We start from the raw sequence: 15,866 nt of genomic DNA, 5'->3' as shown, positions 1-15,866 counted from the left end.
TGGACAAAATATGAACATACAGAATCACCGACCAGATACCTGATTATTACAAACCCAACATTTCAGTCTCTATATTGTTAGTTAGATTTGTTTATTGTCCTTTGGGAGATTCCTTTTGTATGTGTGTGTGTGGCAACTGTCAGACAAATAAAACAACAACACAAGACATTACAGGTAAAGACAGACATCCAACAGCAGAGTGCTCTATAGTGTCAGGCAGTGTAAAGCCCCACCAATAATCAAAAATCAAGTACAACAACATTCAAGTGACAACTATCATATCACAATGATTTGTTTAACAGAGCTGTACTGGAAGATTAATCTAACTAGTCTTATAATATTCATGTTGTAGCCTGTAGGTTGTTGCAAAACCCATTGTTAATTAAAACAGATCATGATAGGTAAAACATTTTGAATGCAGGACTTTTATTTGCAATGGAGAAATCCTCCATTGCAAATAAAAGTCAAGTTTACACTGTGGTATTGATACTTTCACTTAAGTAAAAAGGATCTTAGTAGAGTTATTCCTTCTTATCTATTCTTGCCTGGCCTTCCTCAAGATCAGGAGATGACTGTAAAGCAGTTTTTAGCATGTAGACCACACACAAAGTTTTTCATTATCAGTTCGTTATTGACATGACTTGGGCACAAAATATGGCTACAGCAAGTGGAATTTACACAGTAAACACCACAGTGCATTAGTTTATTCAAAAGAAAATAAGCTACAATAGAAAGAAAAACTCTGATAGTGATTCATGTTGTGCCATCATAGCACTTTTCTATACATGCTTTTAATGCAGGATATATTAATACAATCTGATACTGAAGCAGTTTCATCTCACTCGGTCAGAGGTTGTTGAGAGGTTGTCATGGGAACCTGGGTATTGATGGTGATCCGCTGCCTTGTTTGACACCGAATCATCCCTATGATGGCTCTTCTGAACCTGCAGCAAAAGATCGATCAAGTTACTGAACGCACCATCCACTCACTACTTAGGGTTAGGGTTAGGGCACAGCATTAAAGCATTACAATAACAAAACCAGATAGAGAAAAGAGAAAAATAAACTGACTTTTTGTTGGCAATGACATAAATGCAGGGGTTGTAAAAGGTGGAGGACTTGGCAAAGAGTGGAGCGATGATAGCCATGGGGGCAGGGATCGTCTTGGGGTCACCAAATGATGCCCAGAGACACACCATGGAGTATGGAGACCAGGCCACCAGGAACATGATAATCATCACTATGGACATCTGCCGGCCCCAAACAAAGCAATACAGTTTTCACATGATACAGGAACAATTCCTTATCTAATATACAGCTGAATGTGTGCTTTTACTTGTATCAGATTTGAGGAATGACACAGCCTCAGAGCTGAAGTTCAATTAAGCAAATACACATTAAGGTGAAAAATAGGCATGTTCAAACTGTTAGGAACCATGGGGGAAAGGTTCAGTCATCTCTCTCTTTTGGTTGGTTTGGTCAGTTCCTGGTCAAGTCAACCCACATCAGGTTTATTAGACAAGCTCACTGCACTGATGTCCTCTCAGAAGCTCACAGCATCTAGTGGGCACTAGATGCAGCAACATTACATTCCAGGTGCAATAAGACTGTCACATCTCTGCTGTGGTTACAAAGTGCATTGGGAGTGTTTCCCAAGTAGCACATCTTCATGCAACCTGAGCAATCAGCAGCTAGATTTTGCATTATTTTTGTCATTCTTGTATAGGCTTCAAATGTGCCCATTAGTAACTTTACTCACCTCATCAGAAGAGGTCTGGTAATCAAAAAAGGCCATTGGTCTTGCTCAATATCACATACAATGTCTCACTGGGCTTTACAGACCAACAATAAAGCACAAGCTCAAGAGAAAATACTGAAAATGGACTGAGAAATTAAGTCACAGCACTAACTGATTTGTTAATGTTTTCCATAGCCAATCAAGATGTTAGCCAACTTTGTCTAACCACTAAAGCTGCATGGCAAGCTTACTCAGTGACAGCCTGAAAATGGTTCTGTTTGGCTCTTTCACCTTAGTTACATCCATCTGGTCCGACCAGTCGACGTTGATGCTGTCCAGGCAGTTGCTAGCTTTATATCTCCTCACAGTGGCTGACACATTGTAGTAGCAGTAAAACATGACGGTCAGAGGCAACACAAAGTTCACAGCAATCACTGCCATGGTGTAAGAAATAAAGGAACTGTGAAGGAAAAGCAGAGTTAGTTACAATTAACAATATACTGACCAATGTCTTATGATATGGCTGGCCAACAGGTATTAGTATTAGTACTAGTATTAAGATTTGTATTATATGTGCATTTATGGTATTTTGGCAGTTACCCAGAACAATACTCATTAAACAAAAATCAGTTTTCAATGTTTAAAACAGTGCTATGAATCCTAATTATTCCATACTGTATGCTAACTGGGGAATTCAGTAGCTTTGCTAATTGTGGTAGCAGTAGAAAGTAGTAGTAGTAACAGTATTGGCTGTAGTTGTGATAACATGAGTATTACTTATGGTACTATTCAAGGAAAATATTTCTTTATTTCAGCCTGATATACTTCCCATAAATGGGGCCATTGTGGCTCTATGTTTCATGCTAACTTTGCTCTCTCCGGCTCTGTTATAGAGATTCTGGCGAAACAATGATCATCAGGGCAAGCTGCTGAGACTTCTACATCTTTCCAAATAAACATGATTTTTACATGAATCGCTTCAAAAGTTTGTTTCTGAGTCTGATTGAAAGTAAACACAGGAACTAGCCACCTGTAGCAGCCATTATGGCTAATTGTATCGAGATCTATATCCAGGGCAGTTTGCTGGCTAACGTAACTAGACAACCTGTGCACGGCATTTGTAAACTTTGTTTACATGTATGAGGTTGACTTTCACCATGGTTAGACTGTAAGGAAACGAAAAAAACAAAGTGCAATGCAATATCCCGTGGACTTTTATGAGAATGATTGTGAGTCATTTCACTTTAAATGGCCAACCGTATTTATTTGAGCTGGAGTAACTTACACAGAGAGGAGAAAAAAGAGGAAAGAGGAAAAACAAAGAATGGAGGCAGAAAGGCAAACGTACAGTAACGGTTACCTCAGAGAAAGTGCTGGTATTGCAGTCACTGCTGCTGCTACCAGACTCGATAATAGAGGTGTCCACGGATGAGAGTAAACCCAGCTGTGTAACTACTACACATGGTTTTAAAGCGTTTATCAACATTGCCGTCCTAGAGGCTGTTCCACCTCCTCCAAATCAACTGGGTGAAAAGAGCAAGGCCGGCTGGCCCACACGTTCAGCTCCACATGGTAAGAAAATGTGATTACAACACGTAACTCTGTGAGGAATTACAGCAAGTCTCTATCATCCAGCGGTATAGCCTATGAAAACTTCACAGTGTATCATGTAAGTTTATCCTTGATACTTGGAAACTTGCAGACATGAACCATTTTACAGAATTTATCTACTAAGTTTCTACTTCTATTGCAGGAACTGACATTGAGCTATCCACAGCCTTATGCATGTAAGCAAACAGCTAGTTTTTGTATTTACTTTCAGTAAGACTCAGAAACAAACGTTTGAAGTGATTCATGTAAAAATTAAGTTTATTTGGAAAGATATAGGAGTCTCAGCAGCTTGCCCCAATGATCATTGTTGTGTGCAATAAACATCTTTATGTGAATTGTCACAATCTCTATAAAGGAGCTGGAGAGAGCAATAAAAATAAAGAGAAATAAATTTAGCACAAAAAGTAAGGAAATTTGTGTTTGGTAGATTATTTCATTGTTGTAACAATGCTTCTTGGCAATACATCTTTGGAAAGCCTGTTTATTTCCCTTTTAAATGGTGCCACATTTGTAAGGAGCATGCGTTTGTGGGATGAGCAGCAGAACTGTGTATAAAGTATAAAAATTTGCCAAATCTTCTCTGCCAATGCCAAACAGTTTATTTTGCTGTTGCTATTAACTCTTATTTTGAGCTTCTGGTACTCCCAGGTGCTGCCAATTGGCACCTTTGGTGCCTGATTGGCACCTGATTGGCAAGTTGTGGCATTATTTGGAGTGCGCCCAAGTACCATCTCTAAAGTGAAGGCCAAGTTCCATATAACTGGGTATGTCAGAGACAGGCCGCGAAGTGGTGATGATGTTCAGTGATGACTCCAGATTCTGCCTAAGGCAGTTGGATCGTAGGGTCAAAGTGTGGAGAAGACGCAGAAAACGCTGTGTGGATTGCTGCACCTATAGAGTAACATCTTTTGGTGGAGGCAGTGTGATGGTGTGGGGCTGCATCTCCCTCACTGTAAAAATGACACTTGTCATCATTGGAGGCAATCTTAATGCAGAGAGATATCAAGATGAGATTCTGCATCCAGTGGCAATCCCATATCTCCACAGTCTGGGACCAAACTCTATCCTCCAAGATGAAAACGCTCGCCCCCACAGAGTGGGGTTTATCAGAGACAACCTCCAGAATTTGGGAGTGGAGAGGATGGAATGGCCTGCCAGCAGTCCTGACCTCAACCCCATTGAACACTTTTGGGATCAACTTGGGCATGCTGTTCGTGCCAGAGTGACCAACACAACCACGTTGGCTGACTTGCAACAAATGCTGGTTGAAGAATGGGATGCCATCCCACAGCAGTGTGTGACCAAGTTGGTGACCAGCATGAGGAGGAGGTGCCAGGCTATTGTGGCTGTGTGTGGTTCTTCCACACATGCCTGAGGCTCCTGTTTGTTAAATGAATAAATTGTTAAATTGCCAATATGTCTTGTTTCTTCAAACTTCAATCATCCAATCAACCAAACACCAAAGAAGAGTAGGGCAGAATAAGCTGTTTGGCATTGGCAGAGAAGATTTGGCAAATTTTTCATGGGCGCAACCCACATACTCAGCTCTGCTGCTCATCTCACAAATGCATGTTCCTTACAAATGTGGCACCATTTAAAAGGGAAATAAACAGGCTTTCTAACAGTATAAGATTTATTGCCAAGAAGCATTGTTACAACAAAGAAATAATCTACCAAAAACAAATTTCCTTACTTTTTGTGCTAAGTTTACATCAGGTAAAGTAATGTAATGTTATCCTTAGCGTTTGACCAAAAGATTTCAACTCAAGGTCTACTTACAAGCTTGTTCCGGAGCTTTTAAGTGTATCACACAGTCTTCCTCAGCAGATGGAGTTTGCTCAGTTGTCATGGAAATATAGATGTTCAAACTTAATATTTTTCAGAGCATTTTTAAGACTTGTCCATCCTTGATGGCTTCAAAGTCGAGCTTGAAGGTTGATCTTAACCTTGGAAACAACAGTCTGCTGATGAAGACGTGAGATACAGTTGAAAGTTCTGGATCAAGCTAGTAAGTGGACTTTGAGTTGAAATTGGTGTGCCAAATGGGTGTTTCTGAAGTCAAGAATGAACTTTTCAAGCTCAACTTTTAAGCCTCAAAAGTGCTCAAAAAGTGGAATACAGCCAGTTTACTAACTTGTGGTTATTGAAAAGGTAATGACTAACAGACATACTTAGACATCAATACACTGCATTAACTATAATCCAATCATGGTAGCAGCAGTATTAAGTAATGACAGCAATCACAGTTTTGTTAGTTATAGTTACTGTCAAGCATGCTAAAACCTGGGACAAAGGGTAATGCAATGGCATATGCAGTCTATCCACAACATAACTCACGCATCATTCTTCCTCCAGTTGATGGTGCATGTAGCTCCAGTGGGGTCAGGGGCATATCCTGCCCAGCCCACTATCGGCATGCAAGACCAAAACACAGCATTAAGCCATGCTGCCAGAATAAGAAGGTTGTATGATCGCACTGTCATCTTCTGTCCTGTAGAGATTAATGACATATGCAGTGCATGCACAATGAAAGTCAAGAAATTGTAAATATCGAGCCAGGTCTGTAGATACTGCTATTACAAATTATTTGATAGAGTTGATCACATGTTCTCATTAGTTTTCCAATTGTTGTAACACTTACATAACATCCAGACAGGCTTGCACTATTTTTTTCTGCTGTGAACACTTTAAAATACACTGCTTAAGAAAATAGATGTATTGGTGTAGTTTCTGCATAAATCAACTAACTCTAATTCTTATAAATTCGCTAACTCTAACCCTTTTTAATGAAAGTGTTGGATGAACATACTGTATTTATAATTTTGCTATTTTTACAGCCAAGTGGGCCTGAAAATAAAGTGTCCTGAAGGTGGTGCTAGAAACATGAAGGTGTTTGATATTACATTGTATCTGTCCATCATAATTTAGGACTTGCCACCAAGGTGATACTAAGAGCAGATAGAATGTCAGAGGAGCAGTAAGTAGATACCTATGTCTGGTCTGCATATGGTGAGGTAGCGGTCAATGGCCACCACGGTCAGCAGGCCGATACTGGCCATGCCAAAGAAGATGTTGAGAGCTGCATAGATCTGGAGAAAAAACCACAAAAATCAAAACACAAGTTAAATTAAAGGACCAGTCCAATGTTTTTGCAGGATCTGGCCTATTGAAGTACATTTACATTACTGCTAATCATTTTCTAAAGCAGTGTTTTGATTTTTAATGTGTCTTAAAAATACCATACTGCACAAGGAATGATCTAAATCTTTGGAGCAGAAGCAGAGATATCCTGACTTACAGCATGCCACTTGTGGCAGATTACTATGTGTTGAAATTTTAAAAACTTGTGAGTTGTATATTAATATATTGAATCATTCAGTAAAATTTCTGGTTACACAATATTTTGGGCTAAAAGTGAACTTATGTCTATTGGAGAAAATACAATTTTACAGGATTGCCCTGCTAAGGTTGTTCAGTATTATATTTAATATTTAGGACTCAAAATTTATAAAAATCCTAAACTTTTTATCAAAATAAACTTGTTAGAAGGTATGGATACATTAAAACACAGCAAAGAATACTGGAGGACTTTGTCCTATGATTGGCCGCGTAAATGCCATTAAGATGGTATCTCTCTATTTTTATATCTCTTTCAAAATTTTCTATAATTTGATATTGATCTTGGCTGACTTTTTTAAGAGGAACGAGACAATTATTATAGAATTCATTTGGGGATATAAAAAATACAGATTATCAAAAAAAACCCCATCTATTTAGACCCACTCTAGATGGAGGTCTGGGTCTTACAGTATTTGAAGATTACTATTGGGCAGCTAATGACAGGGCATTGGCATACCAGTAATGTTGTTCTCCAGACCTCGAATCACTCAATTCTGCCACCTGTGGCTAAAATTAGAGCTCATGTCATTAATAAAACCATATACCTAACTGTCCTCCTTACTTTTTACAAATCATGAATCTGATAATAAATTGGTAAGTCACAGTTTTGTTGTCAGAAATTCACTGAAGATTCTTACTCAAATTAAACATATTTACAAATTTTCTAGTATTTCAATAAATACACCATTTTGCCACAACCACTCCTTTATTCCAGCATTGCTGGATAACACATTTGCGACATGGTGTGGAAATGGGCTTAAGTCTATAAAAGACTTCTATTTAGACAACAAGTTTTCATCCTTTGGTCAAAATACCTGGGAAATACCTGATAAGAATAGGTCATAGTTTAGCTCCAGGAAATTGTCCCCAAGAAGACTGAGAACATTATACATCATGGATACATGATAATTTCCATGTTTTTTGTGTTGGAGGATATCCTTGAAAAAGAGATGATGCATCACTAGGGGCTTATCCTCAAATAAAAAAAAAATTGAAAATGAATGCTATGTTACATTTTGTTGAGTTCCTGCAGTGGAAAATTGTGGTTCTGAAATGAACTGAAACCATACTACCTGGCCACTGCATACATGGTCAATGTTTAGTAGTAGAGTAGATGGACTTCAATGTATAAAAAGTTGCATAGATAAAATTTGAATAGATAATGACAGACTTTCCCTAGACACTTACAAAGTGTCACCTTCTTAAAATAATAGCCCAAGTCATTTTTTGACAAAAATGTTTTTTTTTGCCTAAATTATCTCCTCATGATGCTGGCCAACTCTGGTAAAATCGCTTACATCCTCAGTTGAACAGATCATGTGATTCTACCCCTGTAGTATAATGGCCTATGTCAAGAGTGTGACCAAATTGTCATATTGCGTAGTTATTTAGTCTTTTTATTCAGTCTTTTTAGTTAGCATTTGAGTCAGCAAAATAGCTAAGCCCATGAAGCTAGCATTTAGCAAAGACTGGAAAGGCTTCAGAATCTGTGGCTGTTACAAGTGATAGGCTTTCTGTTAACTCTTCTCTGCCTTTTAAACAATATTTCATCTACAGTTTTTGTCTCATTTTTTCCACATTACATGATCTAATTAAGAAAGATTTGAATACCGTATTGTAATCTAACAGCTAGAAATTATGTGTATGACTAAAAAATTACAAAGGATCCTCTTCACTTTTGTGTTTTTATTTAATGAAACTTGAACATAATATTAGTAATCATAACATCATTTGACCGGTATTATAGTATGCTTGTTGTGCAGTGTCTAGAGGCAGCTTGTGCACCCTAGGGTTGTATGCACACCATGATGATTTTTTTGTGTTTTCTGAGAAACCTGAAAAAAATGACTTGGGCCATTATTTTAGGAAGGTGACAAAAGGACACATAATGCACATTTCCAGGTCTATATTTATATTCTGGGGCTCTACTGGAAAACCTTTGCATGATTTACAGTTAAAAAATCCTTATTTATCTTATACTGGCCCTTTATGCAGCCCCTCAGTTCGGCCTTTAAGGGACCCTTCCTGATATACCCACCCTGTTCTGATTGGTTAGCTTTAGGAAGCTGACCCCTGCCAGCGCTGGAGGCTATGTATACAAACTATAGTAGTCAGATTTCACTTCTTTTTCTTGTTCTTTACTCAAAATGTAAACTTCTCAAATACATCCATACATGTTTGACCCCCAAATCAGATCTGAAATATGAGAGTGGACAACATGAACAACACATCAAAAAACCTCACTAACAATCTTAGCAAAAAAGGCTACAGAGTGGTTTGTGAGCATGCGCAAATGATCTGACACCAGTTTGATGGGCAAGTAGAGGTAACTTTGCAAACAGAGCATTCAGAGTAGGTTGAAGCCCTTGCTTCAAAATCACAAAAAGCATAATATGTCCCCTTTAAGATGCCATACTGCGTACAGTGTAACTGAGAAAACAAAGGGGGGAGCATATGTTAAAACGCTTGAGTGTAGCAGATGCTCTGGGTTTCCAAGCTCTGCTTCTTATTCTAGATTAGCATCACATGGCCCAGTATTACTGTGCAATAACAAGAACTGAGGAAAAAACTTATAATCTACCAAAAGAATCTGAACACGCGGCCCGCTGCACTGCAGCAGCTGAATGTGAACGTGAGTCTGCCTGCTCGCAGGTTTAGTCTCATGAGCAGTTCAGGTTAGTCACATTAGTTACACACTTTTGTAGGTTTTAGCAAACATTATGACATGTTGAGCTACAGTAAAAGGCTGAGTTCTAACTTGGTTTTATGAATAATTTACATATATTTACATACATCTGGGAGGAATTATATCAATAAAATTCTTCCTCATAGGTTTACATGACACTGTGGTTCAGTTTCAGGACCAACAAATTCACATTTTACAAAATGATGAAGGTATTTCAGATAATACAGACCTTGTTGGGCAGTGTATGTTCTGTCAACTGGTTTTTAGTATATTTGAAATAATAAGAATAAGGAGTACATTTTCATTCATTTTCATTTCAATATCAGTAATAGAATTGCTAAAAACACCCTGATATTCCATTTTTAACGCCGCTAAAGCAGCTCACGTAGGAGGGGTCCATAGAACGTGCTAATGTTTTACACAATAAACCGGTCTGCAAATGTTAGCTATGCATTGTGCAAAGCAAACTCAAATTCCTGGTGCAAGTTCAGAGGAAAGACATTTTTGCATTTTGCATTCATTTAATTAATTTTGGTGTGGTCCATGTCAAAAAACACACACACAAAAAGACCAAACCTACACTGTCGTTCATCTCAGCTTTAAATTTGGTACCATTTACATGAGTTTCCAATGTAGATGTAGGTTGTTTTATCAATGAAATAATGTAAATGGGAAGGTGCTCACATATCACCCACCTGACAACCAGTGTAGCCAAATTTCCAGCTGCCGTGGATGTCCGAGGCAGCGGACATGGGATAGCCAATACCAGCCACTCCGATGTCAGTAAAAGCCAGGTTGATTATAATGAAGTTGGTGGCAGTGCGGAGCTCCTTAAACTTCACAAACATCAGCAGAACCACAATGTTGCTCATTAAACTGATGACACCTGTAAAGATAAAAAGCACAATGCCCAAATGTTGAAGGTAAAATTCAAAATTTCAACACTTAATCATATACTTACTCACACCTGAAGCCACAGTGGACGTGTGGCAAAGTGAATGCAGAAGCTGCAGATTCTCTGATAACTCAAAAAAAATTACTGCATTGGATTGAATGCAAAATTATCTTTTTCTAATAAGCTTCTGGTGATTTTGAGAATAATTGTTGAGGTTGGTAAACAGGGGCATGCTGTACTATTTACAGTACATATTCAAATCTCAGCTGACAATGTGAAGTTTCCTGGTGCTTCTTTATGTTGAGACATTAATTTACAGGTCTATGATACACTGAACCAGACATTAACAGGGACGTGGGTCAACTGTGAGGATCCAGAGGGAATGTGGCCTGAAATATGGAGTAAAACTAATAACTGAAAAGCAGACATTAATTACATTACATTAATTGTTGAATCGTACGTAATTAGCTACTCCTGTGCACTTCCTGCTATGACGAGTCAAAATGTCTGCTGTGAAAAAGGACCAAGAATCTGATTCATCTGGAAAGAATAGACATAGTGTTGTGACAGTAGCAAGACAGTCAAGGTTCAGGTTAGCTGTAAAGCAACATGATGTAAAACAAGTAGTACAGAACAAGATGGACAGATTTTCATCAGGCAAACATGTCGGGCAAATCAACAGTACTGTATAAAGAAGTATCTTTCTCTCTGTGAATTTCTGTGAATGCAGGGGACATGAAAACATTTGGGAACCATTTGACTCAAGGGCAACACATAGCTACTGATGGTGTCTTTGTGTTCAGTGGACAGACTCTTTTATTCCCAGGATGGCGAAGTCATGACCCGCCCTACTCTGCCTCTGACTGGCTAGTACTTGGTGCCTTCGTTGGTTGGGTTGTGCGGTTAGCCTACACCAAAAGAGAAGAAACGCAACTCCAGATTACTTCAAAGTTGTATTCTTCTGTGTTCTTGTATTCTTAGCTGGCTTGCTAACGTTAACCACTGGTAAGGCTACATTCAGGAATTAGATGGTTTAGTTCAGAGTTGGAAGCTGTGGGAGGACAGGACTTCGTTAGCTAACGTTAGCGGTTGATGGTCAGTAAATACCCTCAAACTGTCAGCTGCTGCTTGTTGAACCATGATGTCTCCTTTTCTTCAACATGTGTTGAACACAGAATTTGTGGCTTTGGAGGCTTTGAAGTTGTTTAAAGGCAACTTAGATGGAGTTAACAGAGTAACAAAGTAAGCAAAGTAAAAGTAAACAAAGTAAAATAACAAGCCTAATGTAACTAATTACTTTTGCTGTTGAGTAATTAGTACAGTAATGCAATTACTTTTAAAATTAGTAATATGTAATGTGTAAGTAATTACATTTTTCAACTTGCCTGACACTGTTCATTAACTCTTGAGAAAAGCAGCAATTTTATGACATTTGGCGCATCCCAGCCACTGCACCTGTAGTTGTTCTCTCAGTATGGTGGGGTCAGTTTGTGTTAACAGTTACCAGTGTGTTGCCTTTCAGACTCACTCAGATGAACAAACCAAATTGAAACCAGGGTTAAGATCTTTTTTAGTGATAAAAGCTTGACGCACAAGCCCTATTTATCTTCATAAAATTGACAGATCAGAAATGAAACTAGGCATTCAGAAACTAATTTGAAAGCTATTTGGTATAAGTGGAGAACAGGATCTTTACATTTAACATGCTTTTATATTAGCCAGTCCTGTTAAAATTCCAACATTGGATACAGTGCCAAGATACGGATAAGTTACATAATGCTATCAGAATAGCTTTTCACATGATAATAATAAACTCATTATGCTTTTCTTTTCACCATTAATTTGATACAGTCACAACTGTAAGTATTTTACTGCATGTTTCCTTACACTCAAAGTATTCAAAACATCATCTAACAACAACATACATAAACATACTGCAAATACAAATACTTTACAGATTAACATAATACACCATGTATTTCAGCACCTATACCCACTGTAATATGATCAAACTTTTTGGAAGCAATATAAGCCAATTGTCAGCAGTGTGTGTTGTACATTAAGTGACGAAAACACACAAAAACAGATGGAATGTTTTTGAATGTAAAATGCATGAAGGTGCAGCCTGGTACAAAAAACGTTTGGTCTCTATAGCCAATTTACAGTTCTTGACAACTGTATGGGGGGGGTAACTGTAAATTGACACTAAATATCAAAATGTAAACTCAAGGCTTCAAAACGGGCATCCACAAACCAATGAGTGATGTCACGGTGGCTTCTACCATTATTTTTTACAGTCTATGGTCATGGCCTACAAAGTTCTTGCACTCCAGAAGTCGAATCAGGAAAAATTCATACATTTTCAAGATATGAATGGGTGTATACTGTAGAATCTAAGAGACACTGAGCTGGATTTAAAGTGATTTCCAGTCAACTGTCTTAAAGTTTGAACAACCTGCTTTTGTTCAGTGTTTAAACTGTTTTTGATGTTATTTCCTATGCAGAGTCCAACAAGGTTGCAACATTCAGACCACTGTTCAGTGAATAAAATTTAAGGTGATCATAGTGTGAAGAAGTCATTTAACTATATTTTAGCACTAATGGTAGGTTTTCAGGAAACTTTTTTTGAATATCATGATAATACCATTTACCATAATATTTTTACCTATGATAATCATAGTGTTCACCCAAATTAAAAATATAATAATAATGATAATAATAGTAATAATAATAATAATAATAATAATAGTAGTAATTGACTACCCTGCAGTGGTATCTCTCTATGCTGATAGATTTTGTCATCCTATAACCATCGTTAAAGCTGCATTAGGCTAATTGATTTTTGGCCACTAAGCATAATATTGACTTATCACTTCATAAAGTTGATTTGGTGAACTTGCTGGCAACTAGTTACTTATTTATGCATTCTGCAAAGCAACATTTATTTGGAGTTGCGTTTGTGTCCACAGGACAAATGTAAGTCTGATATCCACTTTGCTTTTAGCTCTGGTTTGGTCTCCACCAACTCCTGAGGGAAATATCTCTGCTCTTTATGTTCTAAATGCTTCACTCTGTTCACCAGCTAGTCACTAACTTTGTCTGTCTTCTGTTTTGTGCTGAATAGGTAGTGTGCAGTGGATTCATCAGCTGAAAACAGCCCAGTCCAGAAATCACACTGAACCAAGACAACACTCACAATATTGAACAAATCACACTGTAATACATCCATTTCAAATTGTCATCTCTGTTACCTGCAGTGATAAGATATCCAGCCACTATGTTGTGCTCCAGTTGGGTAAAGGCACTTTCTCCCCCATAAGGTGAAACATCATCTGAAACATTGACTCCAGAGTCAATCCCCATCTTCTGAGGTGTTCAAAAAAACAAGAAGAATGACACCTGACTGAGGTAAACAGCCTTCACATTAACAGTGTTGGGGGAAAAAATACACAAATCCTGCAGAATGAAGCAGAATGAAAAATATGTACAAAAGAGATGTAGAGAGTCAGTATTGCAAAATGCTGCTTCTACCTAAAATCTGTAGGATATTGTTGTGGAGAGGAAGGGGAGGTACATGTGCAGGGATGGGGTGAAGAGGATTATTACATACCACTGCTCCCCTGTTACCAGTTAGCAGGAGGCTGTCTGTGTGTAACATGGGCAACAGGGCTACACAAGAGAGGATTACCACTCACGTGGAATTGCTTGCAAGCTGGGCTCTGGCCAATAAGCTTTGACATTACAAAAGTTGAGCCTGAACTAACTCAGACTGAGGACAATTCACTTCACAGAGGGCAAATACTGCAGGTACAATTAAATCTGGATTACCAGCTGGCACCTGCTCCAGAGCCCCAGACCCTCAGGATCCACAAAGGCACCAAGTTCAATGTGTGGCAATTAGTTTGATTAGTCAATTAATAACTGTAATGCAAAGGGCTTTTAGGTGACTCTGCTCCTGTCTTGTAGAGGGGCTTTCTAAGGTTTTAGTAGTAAACGTAGTACTAGTGCTACTACGGCTACTGTACTACTAACTACATATTACTCATCACACTACAGTAAACCAATATTTTTGTCAACAGTTGAGCATATAATGTCAAACCCTCAAAATCTTGAAAAACCAGAAGGAGTTCTCTCTGACACATTATCAAACGTTATGTATTGGAACTTCCCACACACACACACACACGCACACACACACACACACACACACACACACACACACACACACACACACAATCTTGTCAAGGACTGCCTCCCAGCTACATTTGCAATCGGAAATATTCAACCCCTTCATCTCAAAAGACGTTATAGTGATGTGAAGAGGATAATGAAAATATATGACAAAAAACCTCATTAAACAACAAAAAATACTTATTGATACATATTTGGGTTATTTTGAGGACATAAATTGACTTAACTTTGAGTTCAAATGAAAAATGTAACTCTTTTCACAAATGTGCATATGCACTATTATTAAACCTCCAGTTTCAGTACTTTACAGAGAGTACAGAGAGTCCTTTAGCCTTTATGACTTCTAACAAGCATTTTCGGTAAGTGCTGACAAGCTTCTTACACCTCTCTATTGGAATCTTTGCCCATTCTTCACGTGCGAAAGCCTCTAGCTCATTGATGTTTGATGGCTTCTGTGCTGCAACTGCCTTCTTTAAATTCCACCAAAGATTTTGAGAAGGCCAACCAAGCTTTGGTTGACTTGAAGGTGTGCCTGGAATCACTGTCTTGCTGGAGAGTCCAATGATCACCAAGGTTCAATTTCCCACCAGAAGGCATCAAGTTCCTCTTTAAAATGGCCTGGTATTTCTGGGAATACATGATGCCAGGTACACGGTTAAGATTGCCAGTTCCTGCAGCAGAAAAACATCCCCACATCATCAATGACCAACCTCCATGCTTGACCGTGGGGATGGTATTCTTCTGGTCATAAGCCTTACCTTTCTCATGCCAGACATACTGCTGGTCCATGTGTCCAAACAGTCCAAATCAGTCCGCAGAACTTTCTCCCAAAACTCTGTCCAAATTCCTCCTAGCATATTCTAGTCGACTTTTGATGTTCCTCATGGTCAAGAGTGGAGTGCATCTTGGAGTCCAGCCACGAAGTCCTTATTTATTCAGTGTTTGCCTTATAGTTGCCACTGAAGCACTTGTCCCGGCCTTCATTAAGTCATCCTGTAGGCATTTTGCAGTAACACAGGGGTTTTTCTTAGTTGTCCTGATTCAGTTTCTAAGGGCTCGTGATGAAATTTTGGGCTTTCTCCCACAGCCAGGCAGATTTGCAGCTGCGCCATAAGTTTTAAACTTCTTTACAATGCTCCCAGCGGTGTCTCTTGGAATGTTAAATGTTTGGGAAATCTTCTTACGCCCAATGCCCTTCAGGTGCAATAAAAGAATTTCCTCTCTCAGCTTTTGTGGAAGCTCCTCAGTCTTACCCATGATTGCAACTCACCTTGAACACCTTCATGGGTGGGGTTTATATATGCATCACAGATGGAGCAAATTAAGGATCATTATAGAGTTCACAA

General features: G+C 38.5%; 1 protein-coding gene across 3 annotated transcripts; it reads right to left on the bottom strand.

Annotated features, from left to right (window-relative positions):
• Positions 1–72: 72 nt before the first annotated feature.
• On the bottom strand, positions 73–14,385 carry rrh (retinal pigment epithelium-derived rhodopsin homolog). Of its 3 annotated transcripts, none has more exons than XM_044373921.1 (8): positions 13,581–13,661; positions 10,396–11,237; positions 10,130–10,320; positions 6,339–6,438; positions 5,687–5,840; positions 2,030–2,198; positions 1,072–1,250; positions 73–944 (listed from the first exon to the last, which is right to left on the bottom strand). In XM_044373921.1, exons 3-8 carry the CDS (start codon positions 10,304–10,306, stop codon positions 839–841), a joined length of 885 nt encoding a protein of 294 aa, XP_044229856.1. In that variant the 5' UTR covers positions 10,307–10,320; positions 10,396–11,237; positions 13,581–13,661; the 3' UTR covers positions 73–838. The 3 variants fall into 3 exon arrangements, with proteins under 3 accessions (XP_044229856.1, XP_044229858.1, XP_044229855.1); XM_044373923.1 differs by lacking the exon at positions 13,581–13,661 and adding an exon at positions 11,437–11,599; XM_044373920.1 differs by lacking the exon at positions 10,396–11,237 and having other exon boundaries at positions 13,581–14,385.
• Positions 14,386–15,866: the final 1,481 nt, after the last annotated feature.

The sequence above is a fragment of the Thunnus albacares genome, chromosome 15, assembly GCF_914725855.1.
Source record: "Thunnus albacares chromosome 15, fThuAlb1.1, whole genome shotgun sequence".
Lineage (NCBI taxonomy): Eukaryota > Metazoa > Chordata > Actinopteri > Scombriformes > Scombridae > Thunnus > Thunnus albacares.
The sequence above is the reverse complement of the archived record's forward strand: the minus strand, read 5'-3'. Positions and strand labels throughout refer to the sequence as shown.

Bases quoted from the DNA above. Each gene is read 5' to 3' on its own strand.
- rrh (XM_044373920.1), bottom strand. From the start codon at position 13,692: ATGGGGATTGACTCTGGAGTCAATGTTTCAGATGATGTTTCACCTTAT. The intron at 2,199-5,686 runs GTGAGTTATGTT...TTTCCTTCACAG, and splicing joins AACTGGAGGAAGAATGATGC to TTCCTTTATTTCTTACACCA. The intron at 945-1,071 runs GTCAGTTTATTT...CTTTTGCTGCAG, and splicing joins TATGTCATTGCCAACAAAAA to GTTCAGAAGAGCCATCATAG.